Source organism: Anopheles cruzii, chromosome 3 (assembly GCF_943734635.1).
Source record: "Anopheles cruzii chromosome 3, idAnoCruzAS_RS32_06, whole genome shotgun sequence".
Taxonomy (NCBI): domain Eukaryota; kingdom Metazoa; phylum Arthropoda; class Insecta; order Diptera; family Culicidae; genus Anopheles; species Anopheles cruzii.
Window position 1 is genome coordinate 65,055,802 of NC_069145.1, and position 16,469 is coordinate 65,072,270.

Sequence of the window (16,469 nt, forward strand, 5' to 3'; positions counted from 1 at the left end):
TACAATTCTTCGAATCTCGCTGCCTGTGTGTCTGTATGCCGAAGTGAAAATCGATAATCTGGCCACCCATGAGGAGCACACACTCTCGGAACGGTATCGGGTCTCGTGCTCGCGTGTGTACGCGTAAATGTTGATATCATGACGCGCGTGACGCCATGTGTTTCGCTCGATACCACACGGCATTTCCGGCCGGTCCACGGGCTCACGGACACACTCGCACAGAGCGCTCACTCGAAGTCACCAACACCATCAGCGAACGAGCCGGTTCCGCCACCCCTGAAACCCACCCGGAAAAACGGATGACGGCGAAGACGCCAATTTTCTTTGTTTTCATCTTCGAGTGGCGGGGCGGTGCGGTGCGGTGGCCACCACCCAAGAGTGTGGGAAAATCGGCGTCGAAACTTTACGCGAAATCCTATCACCCGAATGCGCCAGGTTTCGGGCCGCTAATGCTCCGATGGACCACATTGATAATGGTGGAAATTAGAGGATTCGAACGCGGGGGACACTTTTCAGGGTGTTTATCCTAAACAACACCAGGCTTATTGGGTGTAGACGATTAAGGGAACGGCAAAAAACGGTGGATTCGGCACTGGAGGGATCACAGAGAGATTGGGCCGATTTGCCGTTGAGTGTGTATTTGTGCCAGAATTGGCAGAATAGGGAAATTTCGCGTTTTCCCAGTGCCGCAGGTGCCTAACGCATCAGCACAGAAATGGGCCACTTAATATGGATTCCACGAAAGCGTGGGGCACAAACTTCTGCAGAAAAGTAATACTTTTTCTGCCAATAGACATTAAATTTAATTATCCTTTTGCGACCCTCGGAACGGGAATGAAGTTGTAGAATAAACGAAGGGACACAAACGAATGAGGATATGTTTTGGCACATGTCCTGTCTATCGGGGGGTTTTCGGGGACATTCTAGTTATTTTACAAGGAGCATTTTATATAAAATTAAGTTATTTAAGTTATTCCCAAACAGTCTTTCGGTGCTTCATAAAATACACTCTACTCCGCTCGTGAATGGATTACGACCCAATGGCGTGCCCCATGTACCGCAAAAGAACCGGCCTCTGTTGGTCAGCTTCGGCTCAGGCACCAGGACATTATGTTGTTTATTTTACGACCCCTAGGGCGCAGAGCCTTTTGGATGCGAGTGCGTAGAAAGTTGCCACCATGAATCGTTACGAATTAATGAGGTAAAGTTTTTCCCCCATTCACTCACACGCAAATGTTGGTCCTATATGGTGGTCCTAAGGAAAACAGAATGGCTAAAACCCAAGGCGAACAATTATCGAAACTTCTCGGCACTGATTTGTGGGCCCCCAGGCCCCGTTCCATAGAAGGGCGTTTAATTGGCAATCGGTCAAATCGTATCGGTGCAGCAGATAAGCAATTCCAATGAATTGGAACGTCCGATGACCGAAATGCACCGATAAAAGCATCGCAGTTCGTGACCGAAGAAGCGTCATTTTATTAAAATTGGGGCCGAATAAAGAATTGGTCACGAAATTTTGCACCAATTGCTCGCACGACGACAGCACCCGGCGGATATTTGGTGGTGATGAGGTGTTGGATCCCAAAATGGCATTATCCATATTTATGACACGAAATGGCCGATGGCCTGTGCGATAGCCACCCGGTTGTTGGTGAAGATCAGGCCACGCTGTGTGGCCAACACAATACACGCAGAGCACATGATTCGCACGCGCCGTGACTTCGGCGCAACATTGGCAAGCCGGCAAACATCTGGGTCCGCGATGGAACCGGCGTTCCCCGTTCTCAAAGTGGAACATCTTAAAAACACACACGAGCGGGAATTGTTTATTGCAAACACACCCGGGATCGGGCCAGGGTGACGCTAATATTTGGAACAAAATCCGCTCAAAATCGAAAAGAAGAGCGCAAGAGATCAGGGCAGGCCTCGCAAAGCGGACAGGAGCCGCTTTCGAGCGGCACTGTAGCCGGTCGCCGGTCGAAAGATTGAGGTCATGTCCGCCCGTATGTGAAACGAAGCGATGCAATGAGTGGACGCGAATTCGTCGGCCGCGGTCATCGTCGCTGCTCGCACCCGGTGACGTCAGCGGTGCAACGGTTCGCTACTCGATCGCGTTGGCCGGAACGATAAGTTTATAGAACTAAACCGTAACGAACCGCCTACTGCAATCTGCTGGAGTGGCAGATTGCTGTTTTTTCCATCACAAACCGTTTGATGGAAAATGACGCGAGCATCGAGCAGAAGGAGAAGATAAAACTCCAGCACTCAAAAAGAGCAGCGGATAAGGAACAGGGCCAGGGACTTCCGCCGTTCGCCTAATCAAGCCTCGCGGAACGCAAGCGGCCAATTTCCTGCTGCTGCTGCTGGCAACATGCTGGCGTAGGGCACAGAACCCCTTATAAGAACCACAGAACCCGCTCGTGTGTGCGCCATGTGATTTTCCGTTTTTGTCCCGCGTCGCCAGCGGAATATCAATGCCGCGCCATGATTCACTCCTTACTTCGTCTTCGTCGGTGCACAAAATGTTGTTCATTATGCAGATATACGATAACAGTCAGCGATTTTGCGCTTTCGTTCACACAGGAGGGACTTACGAGAGACTACAGTGTACCGCATAAGGCACGGCCACCCCGGGCGGGGGATTAAAAGTGATGAAATACTCGATAGTCTGGGCCTGGGCGATAGCTAAGATAAGGGGCTAGGCGGTCAGATTAAGCTAAAACCAGGTGGATGTTGGTGGTCGAACACTGTGACCGCGGTTAATCTAATCAACGGAACGAAGGCTTAGGGTGATCAGTGCTGGCGGAGTGCTAAGCGATCGTCACACGCTCTAGAGAGTCGATCGATCGAAGCGGATCGAAGCGAGGCGCGCGCACATGTGACGCTGTCGCCTGTCGATCTGAATGCGGGCAAAAGATTGGACCAGAATTGATTGAATTACGCACGCACACCAGAGGGCGACCAACCGGCATAATCAGGGGGGGGTTTGGCGATCGGCCGTACGGGCGGTTAAAATACGCTCACAGATCCGTTCGCGGTTGTTCCCTTTTCCGGCACGTTCCGTCGCAGCGTGGGGCGCGCATGTGTCTTGGGTTTTATCGCCGAAGTGTTGACTTAGGCCGGCTAATTAGTTCTGCTACGCCGTTTAGGTGTGGAATGAGTCTGTAATTTGGTGGTGGTGATACGCAGGTGTGGAAGTGCGATTGGGCGATGGTTACACACAGCAGCAGCAGCAGCGAGTTGCAGTTCTAATGGTTAGTAGTGGTCCGTTCGAGGCGGATTATTAATGTTGCTAAGTGAGGATGCATAGGATGGGTGGATAAGTGCAATAAACAATGTGCGACAATGAGCATTTTTAACAAGTCTTCGGTGCGGTCCGGAACGATGACGCGGATCTGTGTTTCTCTCTCGCCTAACGAAAACCGGTCGAGAGAAGCTCTTGGAACGAGCGCGAGATTGGCCGCGTTTTACAAGGTCTTTCGATAAATCAACCGCGGCAAACTAGGCATCGAAAAGCGGAATGCGAAACGAAAAACGAAAGCGAAAACGACACGAAATGAGGACGAATCATAAACCGGGTGTTGTTGTCGGCGGCACACCACGTGCAACGCGAACTGACAGTTGATAGCAAACGAGCTTGTATGATTGGCATTGCATACAATCGGGGAGGAGCATCGCGTGCAAACAACGGTGGCAGTGTTGCCAACCCCGAACAGGATATTTAACGGTTTCGCGGTTCGAATGGCAACGCGAAACGCGATCACGACGGTTACGAAACGGAACGGAACACGGCGACGGCGGAAGGAGTGAGGAGAATGCCCGGTTTCGACGGTCTTACGGTCTTGGGGCGGAGTGTCCGTGGTCGTGCGTGGGCACCCCGTACCTTTGCGAATGAGCAAACTAGTGACGCGGCGCAGCGCTTCACGCGGTGACTTGTTGAAAAATTTGGGTGTGAGATTTGGTGGTAGGGTGAGCGGTTTGCGGCTACCCGTACCCGTACCCGCTGCTTCCCAGGCGCGCAGCGATCCCTGCGGGTGCAGCCGGTCCAGGTTCTCGGTCGAGGCCGGGCGCGGGTGGCGCTGCTTCGGATACCAGCCCCGGGCGGGCCCGCCGGCCAACCGCAGCATCTCCCCGTTGGCCAGCGCCTGGCTGATGCTGCGCTGCCGACTGCCGATCGTGGTCGACGCACCTGCCGGAGAGAGCGGTGGAACAACAAGGAACGGAACAGAAAGCGTTACGATATGGGGCGAATGGATTAGTAGCGTCCCCGTCACCGTCGTGTGCTCGAGTTTGGTAGTGACAAGGCGGCGTGTAGTGTAATGCGGCTGTGTGACAGGGTGTTAGATCTGACTGGCGGATACATACTGATACCGACGACGGACGATCCGAGACTGCCGGTGGTGGAGTTGGTCCTAGGGGCGGTCCGGCTGCCGCTGCCGTGTGGCGGTACTTCGGGCGCCCGCCGATGCGGTGTCCGCGGTATGTCACAGCTGGGGAAGGCGAAAACCCAAACTCATCAGCTACCGGGTTCCCTTCTTTTCGTGGTTTCGACTTTGGCTTACCCTCGGGCGAAAATGGGTGTCTCCGGGAGACTGCAGGATGTCTGCAGCGATCGCTCCTCGCGTGGACTCTGCGCCGTGCGCTTCTGGTAGCCACCGGTGATGACCCTTCGTCGCGAGTTGCATCCGGGCAAATCGGGAGGAAGTGTGCCGGGGGCGTGCGGGGACGTCGAGGAACCGAACGAACCGTTTCGGTACGATTTACTAAACCCGGCGTCCATCGATCTAAGGGAAGAAAAGATCAGCGTAAGCAAGGGGACGTAGGTTGTGCGGCGTCGATTTACCTTGTTTTAAGCGTATTTATCGAGGGTCCACGATGGGGCGGAATCGCCGGCGGATGCTCGTCCCGGTAGCCGTGGAGCGCGGAGTCGTGTTTGGCGGTGCCATTGTTGCTACCGTTCGATCGGGTGCGCGAACTGATACGTATACCGTGCATCTGGTGCAGGATCTCCGGCTCTTCCGTCGGTGATGGCGGTAAGGGTGGGAACTCATCACTGTCCTGCTGGAGGCCGAGACATAAACGAAACTTAGTACCATAACGCGTCCGCAGGAACGCCGGTGCCTACTAACCGGTTCCGGGCTGGTAGATGGTGGCGATGGTGGCAGTGGTCCAAGGCCTGCCTGGGAGAGAAGCATTTCTTTGGCACTTTCTGATTTATGAACACCTAGACGAAAACCTAGTGGACGTCTTGCTGGAGGTATGTCTGCAACGAGAGGATCGAGCATTAAATTGAAGTCCCGAAGTCTCATACCGAATACGGGCCGCTCGTTCGAAACCTACCGGCTACTCTAGCAACGGATATATCACCACGTAGTAAAGCACTAATGTTATCCTCGATCTTACGCAGCGGGACACCACGTTGCGTGTCGCTGTCCACCTCCTCGTCCTCCTCGATGGGGGGCGCCAGTTCGCGACGCGGCGTCGACAGGCCATCCGCTGGGAAGTAGAAACCCAGGTTAGTGCATGCAAGTTAACGGCGTGCTTGCGTGCAATTCACGCTGGTTACTCGTACAAGTTGCTAGCAAGCTTGTGTCCCGTGCTTCTTGGACACAAATCAGTTGGAAGCAATTTTTCGAGAATAGAGTTTCGATTAACCAAATTTGAATAAACCAAATTAATAAAAGAGTGGAAGATTAATTGGAAGACTTTTCTGGAATTTTGTTATAAATAAAACTTACGACTTTTGTTATAAATATTCATAAAGCAGGTTTAAGTAACTGGTTATCCAAATGACACATTCTACCCCGGAAACTCGGAACAGGTTTCTGAAGGAAAGTATGGAAGCTCGTGAATAAACTATGAAAAGAGAGGCCAGTTTTCCCAGTTAGGGTCGAATAAAAACGAAGCTTTCGACAAATTGATTGCACGCGCGCGCGTCCCTAGCGTTAGGTCAATCCTTTACGAAGGAATGTCCCGTCCATAATAATGTCATAAGGATGACCTACTGGCCGGAGAAAGCCTAACCAACCGGAGCCGAAAGAAAGAAGGCCGGCGAATAATGAATCTTTCGTTCGGGTCACCGTAATGGCCGTCCATTTTCTATACATTTCAGCGGTGGGCAGCGGTGTCCATCCTCGGGGGGCAGAGTTTATATATTTTGAATGTCGTTCGGCAACCGGAACTTCTTGGCCTAATCAAAAAGGAGTTGCCGGGCGAGCTGACCCCGTGGTCGCCAGTGGTCAGCTTGCTGGACCCTCTAATTTGAACCTTACACCCTTCCCTAGGGCTAGGCCCCCCAAGGTAGGCAACAAAATTAACCATCCTTACTGACCCAACCTCGTCGTTTCATTTTCGTCGCTCAGGGAGCGAAACCTAAACAGGGAGTCCGGGAGGGCCGGAGACATTCATTTTTCCGCTGACCAGGAAAAAGCCGAGGAATGAAGAAATTCGCATTCTCGGCGCCACTAATTAACTGATGAAGGGCGGTGGGGTGTGCCATTTGTGCCGCGCTTCGAGAAGCCGTTGTCGCGAATAAGACAGGCTTACGGAGCCAGCCCGCCAGCCAGAGGCTTCAATTAGTGTGGTGGAAGGCTTACGTTAATTGCTTCGACCTACCGCGTAATGTAGGACTACGAAGGATATGCCGTCGACGAATGCGGCCTCTACAGCAGCAGCCGGCACGGAAAAGGTTTGCTTAATCGATTTAATCTATTTTCTCTCTAAACGGCTTATCTGGGATCTGCTCAAGGTTGCATTACTTCGAGAAGGGGGCTACCCGACCTGGAGACTAACCACAATCGGGCTTGCTTGGGGCCACACGGCCACAATAATGATATGCGATCCTGGACGTCCGGTCCTGGGGCTTACCTGTGGCGGATGTCGGTAGCGGAGGTGCCATGGTCGGTAGTGACGAAACGCGCAGCAACGGGTTGTCCGATCCGTTCGGACAGACGGAGACGCTGTTCACCGAACCACCGGTGGGACCGCAGCCGTTCTGGAGGCCACCGTTGGCCCCACCGTTCGCCGTGCTTTCGAGCGCTTGCAGCGCGTCGAACGTGGAGCTGTAGGTCTTGAACTCGGTGTAGCGCGCCGAAACGATCGGCGGCGGTGCGGATGATTGCGGTTGATTGGCGCCGGATGAGCCGGGTGCCACGTTAACAATGCACGTGCTGCTCACGTTGGCGGTTGGTTTGCTTTTGCTCAGACTGCCGTTGATGCTGTGGCCGCTGCCCGCGCTGGCAATGGCACCGTTAACCGTGATCCCGTTGAGGCTCGAGCCATGGTGAAGCGACGGCATACCGGGAACCGTTGGCGGTCCGAGCGGCGAAGAAACGTGCCCGTGCGACGCGCCGGGAGAAGGATAGTTGCCGGTCGGGGTGGTGATTTTGATAACATTAGCTGAAAGCTCTGAGGTAGTAGGTGAACTTAAGTCTAATGATAAACGTGACCTGAAAGTACAGAACATACGTAACGCATTGGTTAAGTCCGGTAAATACACGTGGAAAAATCCGATACACGATGCTTTCGAGGATAGTGGCCACTTCCGCGTGGCTTTACAAAAAGGGAACTCCCATCGCGGGGTGCTAACTAAAAATCTGCTCGAATCCTTTTGGCGATTGAAGCAGCAGGTAGGAGCCGACCCGACCTATTTCACCCGTACATAGGATGGTGTTTGTCCTTCCGGAAGGGTAGAAATAATAAACGATCTCATCACCGGAATTGCACACCGGAGAGGGGCCACTCCTTACCAAGGAGAGACCTTTTCATTTTCACAAAATAGCATCTTCATCCGTTCCGGCCGACCCCGCCCGACGACGCTCGGAACCTCGCATGCACAAAATACAAACTAGCCAATTCATCACGACGACGAAGACGGTGGCGATGACGACGACGCCACTAGACGTTGCTTCTTGACTCTTTGTGGCCGGTTTCAAGACATCCCTTCGTCATGAAAGGCCGCCAGCAACGCGAGGAGGCCCATCTCGCAGCACGGAGGCGCTCTTTAATCATGAAATTGCGTAAGGAAACATTCATTTTTGAAGAGGGCCCACAGTAAACCCCGGAACCACCCACGACCATTGTCGCCCCGTGCGAGGCCAGTGCACGAGGAACTACGGGCCGAAACATGAAAGACCCGTGCCACCCGGGCAGCTGATTGCTGATGCAATCAACGTTGGCAGATCGTGTATCCTCTCACCTTGGAGAAAGAACGGAGTTGGGTAGCTTTTGCGGTGCCGATTGGGATGGTTTGATGAGCGACACGCCGGCAGCAGCTTTCGAGGACGACAACGACGACAGGCCGAGATCGATGCTGTGCCGCGATTTTGGTGCCATCAGAGAGGCGGGAAAAACGGGGCTCGGTAGGCCGAGTATATGATCGTCACCGATCACCGCGGCACGCGCTGCTGGCTGCTTGTGCGGTTCGCGGCCGTCAGTCACTGGACCACTGTTACTGTTGGTTGCCGCTTCCGACTCGAGGCTCGTGAGCCGTTGACGCTGCCGGCGGCCCTTTCGGATAACGTACGTTCCGCGTCCGCTAACGTCCGGGATTTGTGGAATGAGGTCGTCTGGAAGATGTGGAAAAACAAAATGATTCAAACTGGGACCCAGGAAACCAGGAGCGCAGAGAGTGGCACGTACCAGAGTCGGAGTAGATGGAGGCCGCTTCGTCCTCGGTGCTGCATATTGGTATGTCCGGTGGGGCGGGCCACTCATTCGATTCGCTTTTCACGTTGCTCGGCGTTGACTCCAGGCTCGACTGCGAGCTATTTGCCGTTTTCGCGGCGGCTTTCCGTCGACCAATAACCTGGAAATGGAAAAAAGAGCCGAGAATGCAGCATGCATTAGTGTCCGTCGGTTGTGAATTCTTGATGCCCTTTTGTGGTGGACGACTGTGTAACGGAGATTTTTTCATCCGTTGGCCCGGCACATCCGTTGGCTGAATAACTCATGAGACACGCGGCACGGTCGATGGTCTCGAGGAACGAAACTAGTTCAGTGCGCGCACGACGAGCGCATATTTTGAATATCGAATTTATTATTTGCCGGCCCCAGTGCAGGTGAGTAAACGTCCCGGATTTGGTCGGTTTTCTTTTCCACTCAAATCGAACACAGCTCTTCAAGCGAACAATTACACTGCCACCACCACAACCACATCTGCCAGCTGTCAATTTTCATTAGGGAAATTTTTAGTTCAATTTGCCATTTAACATCACACAGCCAGCTGCGGTTAAAAGCCGATCATGCATATTGAATGACCCAGCCTGCTTCAAGGTGAACCCGAGGTTTGAAATGTACACGTGTGTGGCTGGGCTGGGCTTAGAGAGCGTGTGAGTAAAATAAAGTCCCAACCGTAATGAAGATGGAGAACGATCTAGCAGCCGGTGGATGCTGCCGCTGACCAGCGAGTGTTGTGGTTATCGTTGAGATACCTCAAGCATGAAGTTTTTTTCATCTCTACGAGCGAGTGCTTGTCACAGTCGTTACCCCCAAATGGTGATTGATAGCTAGTTCTTGAGTTACACAAAACCCAATTGAAGATTATTCAACGAGCCAATACAAGGTGGTGTCCAAGAAACACAAAGATGTGCAATGTTGGCATAGCAACATAGCAAGGCAATGTGCAAATTTTGATCAACTTTTAGAACCTTTCAAGCTGAGCTGTGCATAATGAATGAAGCGAGTCGAGCCACACACGTCGGAATATTGTTTGACCTCTTCATTTTGCATTCGCCGACAAATGAAAGCGAAGAAATGAACACCATTTCGCGTCGGGTTTTGTAACTCAACGTTCGAAAGGAATGCGCATGCTTCACAAGCCAACCATTTGCACCGCGGCGGCATAAGTTCCATCGTTCGGATCTATTTGCCAAAATTGCAACCCACATCCGGTGCGCTCTCATCCGCATAAGATCGCGCCGTCGAGACTGACATATCCATTGGCAAGTGTTTCATTATCCAGGTGTGAAGGAGGTTCTCGCTGCAAACTTGTTGAATCGCAACCAACCAAGTGCAAGTGCAAGTCGCGAGCGGTTCGGAAAGATAAACGAAACTGCATTATTTGCCCGTAATGCAAAGGAGATGAAGCAACCATTTGTGCTCCCGACTGCCGACTGTCTGGTTGCGTTTCCCGCTCCCAGATCCTGTGCCCTGTGGCGCGAGAAAGGAATTTGCATTTGGCAACAGACAACAAAGAGCCTGCAGCCTCTCGGTCTGGTCTGGTTGGGTAGCCGGGAAAACCGGAAGGGCCAAAGTTCCGTTCCGTATCGTGACTGTAGCAGACATCGAGGGGTACCACCGCTTTTCCTATCGCTTTCCACGCTCGGAGCGCATTCGTGCGGAACGCTAATGCTAATGCCAAAAGCTCTGGCGTGTAGTGTAGGCGAAACGTTTGGGTAATATTTTGATCAAGGCACATTAATACTATACATTAAGCCGCACGCCAGTTACACGTCTGATCGTTGTTGTGAGCGGAATTAATATCGGTAAAGCGCAGTAAAAGTGTGCTTTTTCGCACCATGTGGTGATATTGTTGATCGGGCACAACGTGTCCCTGGACACAGGTGTTGACAGCAACACCCGAAAGGGGGTGGGTTTTTCCTGAAAACTCCCAAGGAGACGACAGCGGCAACGAAATGCAATGTTTGGTGAAGCTCTAGTGTCAGTTGCTTATCGTCCCCCGGGCAGGTACACGGACAGAGGACACCTTTCTTCGGCCGTGTGGTCGTTATTATCGAGGATTTCACCCGAGACACGCTGCACGTTCGTTCGCTCGCTCGATAAGCAGGTGTTGCGGCCCAAAGTGGGCCAAAAGGAGCGACGCCGAGTCGGAGCGCTGTGCCGGAATCGTGATAGCGCATCCGAATGAGGTGAGCCGCGCTCCATTTTCGTGTTCACACCGCTGGTACGCTGGTCGTTTTAATGAATTCCCCACTGCATAATGTGGGCTCGCAATGACGTCAACGTTTGAGGATCGGAAAATCTTCCGAAAAAGTTACTAAAAACAGAAAAAGGCTAACTAAAAATGGGTACTAAAAATGGGATCGGGATTATTTGGTCCCACTTTAGGGATTAATCCTCCTAAAGTAACCTCACAAAAAGGACGATGCTGCAACATTTTGTACCACATCCTAGCGCAGCGCCGTGCGTCCTACTGTGCGCCGTGTTTCCCCCTGGTCGGCCTATTTTAAAACGCCAAACAGTTGACATAGGGGTAGAGTGAAAAATGGAAAAGATGCAACACCAGAGATAATCGAAACTCTCCGGAAGCTGGCGGCTTTTGTTTTGCATCGACACAATATTCGTCCGCCGGTGCCAAGACCGCCGCACAGAGAGAGAGAGAGGGAGGACCCGGAAAAAAAGGAAGTCACACGAGTTTCTCGGCGCGCAGCAAATGGGCCGGAAATCGAGTATCTACCGGGGAGTGTCCCCGACGTCGGCCGAGTCTGTTATCTGTGTGTGTGTTTTTTTTTCGGGTCGATACCACCGCACAATGGTCCGTGCCTCCGGTGCAGCATAATTCCTTGCGGAGAAGACCACCCTCCGGGTGGTGGTGTTTCTTGTCTGTGTGCTCCCCCCCTCAGGTGAACGACACGGAATTAGGCCACCGGTGTTTTCGGCCAAACACCTTTCGGCCGCGGTCGGCCTCTCTCTGTGTCGATCAGTGACACCGTCATCCGGACGAGGATTTATGTGCCGTGCTTTTGTGCTGCTGCTGCCGGTGCCGCTTCTTATGCTCTCTGGAGCAACATAAAAGTGGGCCTTATTTTCACACCAATATGGCGGCTTAGCCAGCATGGTGCGACGTTGTGTGTCCTTTGGCCCTTTGGTGTCCCGTGTGCCTTTGGGTCCCGGGGTTTTCCCCGGATCTGAGAAACAAGTAACACCTCAGGAGCAAAGCCCAACACAACAGGGATTGCTTGCACCGCAGCACAGGGGCAAAGTATGCAAACTAGTAACGGATCCTTCGCCCGGTGAAGGTATATTATCGCGAAGGACACTCAGCAGAAAATTCCCAAAAGAACTATTTCAAGCCTCTAATAGGATAAGGCCCGCATAATCGGTGGCGGAAGAGTTCTCTCACAGGTGATGACGTTGACAGGATTGCCAACGGGAGTGCCAAAATGGGGTCTGACATTTGTCGAGTGAGATAAGAAAACGGGATCCTCGAAAGGAGCCGGATCTGATGTCAGTAAAAAACGACACGAAAATCAAGTAAAATTGTCGGTGATGTTTAGCTTCGCTTTTAACAGTGGACACTCCAACACCCGGGGAACTTCTTTTGGGGCGGTGACCGTTGTCTGCTTAAATATTCATTTATTCGCAACCTCACGCAGACCGTTGTCAACCGGAGCAGCCGCCGGGAAAAAGGCCGCGTCCCAAGTGTGTCACGCCGCGCGCGACATAGTAGTGTGGACCATTTGAAAAATTGGAAAACCTACGCTGAAATGGGCTGTGACAAGCTTGAAGTGGACACAATTAAACAAATGGTGCCCTGATTAAGGTCCAGCCGTCCAGTGAGTGATTGGGACGTAGTGAAACGAACCGGCCCCGCCAAGGTCATCGGCCATAACTCATCGGCCGATGAGAGGTGCCACACAAATTACGTACAAATTTGCTTTGCCGGTCCTCGGGTTGTTCCGGGGACGGCCAACTCCGATTAGGCATTCATCGCCAGTGCGGAACATAAATTTACGCCAACTTGCCAATAATAAAGAAAATGGCCGAGTCGAGTACGGGGGGGTGATAACACACGGGGCCATATGGTATAAGTTTGCCACAACCGTTTGTTCCCGGAAGAAGCTGCGTGTGTGTCGGGGGCATGGAAAAATGGTCCCCCGAGGCCCAGGTTGGGTTTGGTGGTGGCGCCGAGAGCGCCTCATATTTCACATCTTGACGTTTTATAAATAGAGAGAAGATGAAAAGTACCCGATAGTCGGCAAGTGGGCCAACTTTCGGGCACACTCGAACCTGGTGGTCCAGCTCCAAGGCCGCTTGTTAAAAGGACACACGATAGCGAGCCTCTCTCGGGGGAACCTTCGCAACATGGCCCCGATGGCTGGAAATGGGACACTTCTCATAATTGATAGCAGCGGTTTTTTGGTGAAAAAGTGCACGTTTTTTGGGCCTTTGGGCGGGTCACACACGGAGAGTGGAGGATTTATTTGTGTGCGCGAAGCTCGTGTCGATGCTCCTAAAGAGACCCTTCTTCGGGTGGTTTTCCTTCCGTTTCTGTTATAATTCCACACACGATGAGATGATGACATTTACCGACATTCCTTTGCTTCCTTTTTTCCGAAGCACACCCCAAGGACACGCCGGTCGCTTCCGATGGCCTTCCGTTACTGGGTGCTGTTCGCGCACGCCTAGCCCAACAACTCGTGGTCCAGGCTAACAAATTAGATGGATGGCTTATTCTTTGGACCTCTAATTCAATTCCAAATGCCTGACATCAGCATACCATCCGGGGGCCGTATCGTGCGCCGGTCGGCCGAGTCGTGTCCTTGCGCGTTGTTACGATCGTAATAAAGATTACCATTATCCTGCCATTTGCCTTGATTGTCCTTCGAATAAACGTTAATCTTGGTGCCCTGTTTGTTGTGGGTTAAAAGATGAACCGAAGTACAGCGACTGTAGTGAGGAGTGTAGCAACAAGGATAATTTAATAAAAATCATCCGATTTTTCGCAAATGGAACAAATCAAACAGGTGGCGCATTACGAAATACTTTGCAAGAAGAAAAGCACACCGAACCGGGTTTGCAAATCAGAATGGCTAACTTCAACAACGCCCGGGGTCCGGCGTTGCGTAACGGTGCCATCCAAAAAGGTTGGGAAAATATTTTTATGGACACTTTGGCTTCCGAAATTTCCGGAACACCAATGGCACGAAAAACGGGCCCATCTTATGTTGTGGCACCCGTGCCGCGGGTGGATTATAAAATCGAAATCGTTAACACGCCCCATTAAGCACGCGGGCGAAGCAAAAAAGGTCCACACAAAAACAACCCTTGCGCCCTTTTTCCCAACCGAAAAGGACCCAACCGAGCCCAACTTTTGCCAATAATTATTATGCCTAACAAGGGTTGTCGCAGCCGGTTGTTGTGGTGGTTTGTTGCTGGTACGTGTTGGGCGCACACTCACCTTGGCGCTGGCGGCTGCGGCGGGCTTCGGTGCCGGCATCACGAGCGGATCGCCGAAGCTGGCCGGATCGTCCAGGTTCACCTCCCAGGCGATGCTGTGCCGCTTGCTCGGTGTGACGGGCGCCGACAGCGAAGGCGGCGGTGGCACGGTCGGGGGTCCGGGCGGCGGTGGCAACGATGATTCCTCGAGCGAATCGTCGGAAAACCGTTCGTCATCGCTGTCATGGCGCGCAGTTCGGCTGGCAGCACCGGCCGAGCCCGAAACGCGCTGGCCCCGGGGTAGCGGGTAGTGCTGGTTGGCGAGCGGTGGAGTACCGTGCGCGGTGTGGAATATCCGGCTGGTGATGGCCGCTGCGACCGCTGCCGATGCTGCCGGCACCGGGTGGGTCCCCAGCTGGTGCAGGTGACCGTGGGCTGGCGAGAGCGACGATTCGTTGTACTCCGACTCGTTGTTCTCCGGCGACGAGTTCTCCTGCGACGTCGACGTGGAGTTGTCCGACCCGGGGTAGGCACCCCGGCACACATCCCGGTGCCGTTCGATCGACCCGGACAGTGTCCTCGGCGGCATGCGGCGACTGGGCGAGGCACGGCCCGGATAGATCGTGACCGGGTGTTCGTTCAGGATTGGCTCTGAAACGAGAGAGGGAGAGAGAGAGTGAGTGAGCTGGCAGGATAAGACAGGGTGTGCTAAGCAGGGCGATATTTCACCCAATTATGCATGGCCTAGGTTATCGAAAGAATCCGTCTTCCATCGGGGGGAGGTCCATTGGGCCACAAAATCAAACCCTAGAATTCGATACTCGATCCCGGGGACATTAATCATGCTAACCCCGTTAGCGTCATCATCACTGTCGGCGCCGTCGTCAAACTCGCACCCTGCAAAGGCGGGGCCCGTCCTGGCCGTCATCACCGCCGCTTCTCTAATGGTGTCAAATTCCCGTCCCGGCCGATGGGACTATTGAAACTTAGGGCGGAACGAATGGCGATCCTTTGATGTCCGGTGACCCTTCCGACTGTGGGCTCCTTTACCCGTCGGACCGCTTAAGCGTCATAAAACTTTATTAGCAGGCACTAAATCACCATAGAATCACGCGCACGGCACGGCACGGCCTTTTGCGTGAAGGGATTTACAATCTCGGATAGCGAAATAAAAGCGTGCCGAACCGGAAATGAAGCTCGTGCTCACGATTGTCACGTGTTACTGGTCTCTGCGTGTGTGTGTTGTGACTGCGGTGTGGCTGAGCTGTAAACTTAGCGATGCCATCTGAGGCCCTATAAATCAGAGTCAACCGTCATGGGATGGCCACCGGTAGGATTGTGCGCTTTTCTTCCGTTACACGGTTCCGTTCATGTATTTTATCGACGACGAAGTCGAACCAGGTGTGGCCCAGTTGCGTGTTAGGCGTGTGGACGGACGCAAGGAGTGCTTGTAGTTTGTGAAAGTAATCTCAACATCTTCATTGTTGAACACGAATTGGTAAAAATTATCGCTAAGAATGTAGAATCGTTTGTAGTTGAACGGTACAAAGATTTTGTGCGAAAAAAACAAAACAATAAACGAATGTTACAGGTTTCCTGATTTGTTGCGTTAATTGCATGAATGTGTGATGCTTATTTTTTAATTCATTGTGAACCAGATTGTTAATTATAATGTTCATGATTTTTAATAAGAGTCAACATGTTAGCTGTTTACGACATGCGTTTAACATCGAACGAATGAGCGAACATTATCGCACGACAGAAAATCGACGAAGATTCGACCCGATAGTGGAATGTTTTAAAGGAAAATTGAGTAAATGTGGGGATCAATCCTCACGTTCGCGGAATTCTCTATACATTACTTATCGATGTATTATCAATGTAATTTTCATCCGAAGACTGTTTCTAATAATCGATGAATGGTTCGATGAACGATGAAGAGAATTGTATGGGAATAAACATTGGCAAACAAACAATGTGATTATCATGGATTAGAGCGGTTATTAACATGTCCTAACCAAAGTCCTAATCAAAGACCGTCCAGCCTAGAAAGGAAAGGTGACGCTTTCACCTTGGGCCATACCAAATAATCTATACATGTATCATCTGATTCCTTGTTTTTAAATCATTGAATAAGCGCGTTTCATTTATAATGACGTTCGGGCTCTAGATAGGGATCCATAGTCCATTCTTTTTGAATTAACCTTAATTTTTTTGTAATGGTTGAGCTTATGAAAGAAAAAAGTCTGCAGAACGAACCGATTGCAAACGGTTAGCAGACGGAGAGAGTGACTAAGATGATTGGCGGGATGCTTCGAGGAAGCACCGAGCTTATCAATCGAACGGATTCT

At 52.0% G+C, this 16,469-nt stretch overlaps 1 protein-coding gene across 1 annotated transcript in view; it reads right to left on the reverse strand.

Annotated features, from left to right (window-relative positions):
- The window catches only part of LOC128275541 (mucin-5AC), a 79,893-nt gene that overhangs the window by 14,600 nt on the left and 48,824 nt on the right, over positions 1-16,469 (reverse strand). Inside the window, exons 6-15 of the mRNA XM_053014083.1 lie at positions 14,141-14,769; positions 8,641-8,806; positions 8,198-8,567; positions 6,868-7,448; positions 5,341-5,496; positions 5,130-5,263; positions 4,844-5,061; positions 4,563-4,784; positions 4,366-4,490; positions 3,884-4,189 (exon numbers count right to left, since the gene is read on the reverse strand). Of these exons, the coding sequence (XP_052870043.1) occupies positions 3,884-4,189; positions 4,366-4,490; positions 4,563-4,784; positions 4,844-5,061; positions 5,130-5,263; positions 5,341-5,496; positions 6,868-7,448; positions 8,198-8,567; positions 8,641-8,806; positions 14,141-14,769 (2,907 nt within the window). The remainder of the gene's footprint in view (positions 1-3,883; positions 4,190-4,365; positions 4,491-4,562; positions 4,785-4,843; positions 5,062-5,129; positions 5,264-5,340; positions 5,497-6,867; positions 7,449-8,197; positions 8,568-8,640; positions 8,807-14,140; positions 14,770-16,469) is intronic.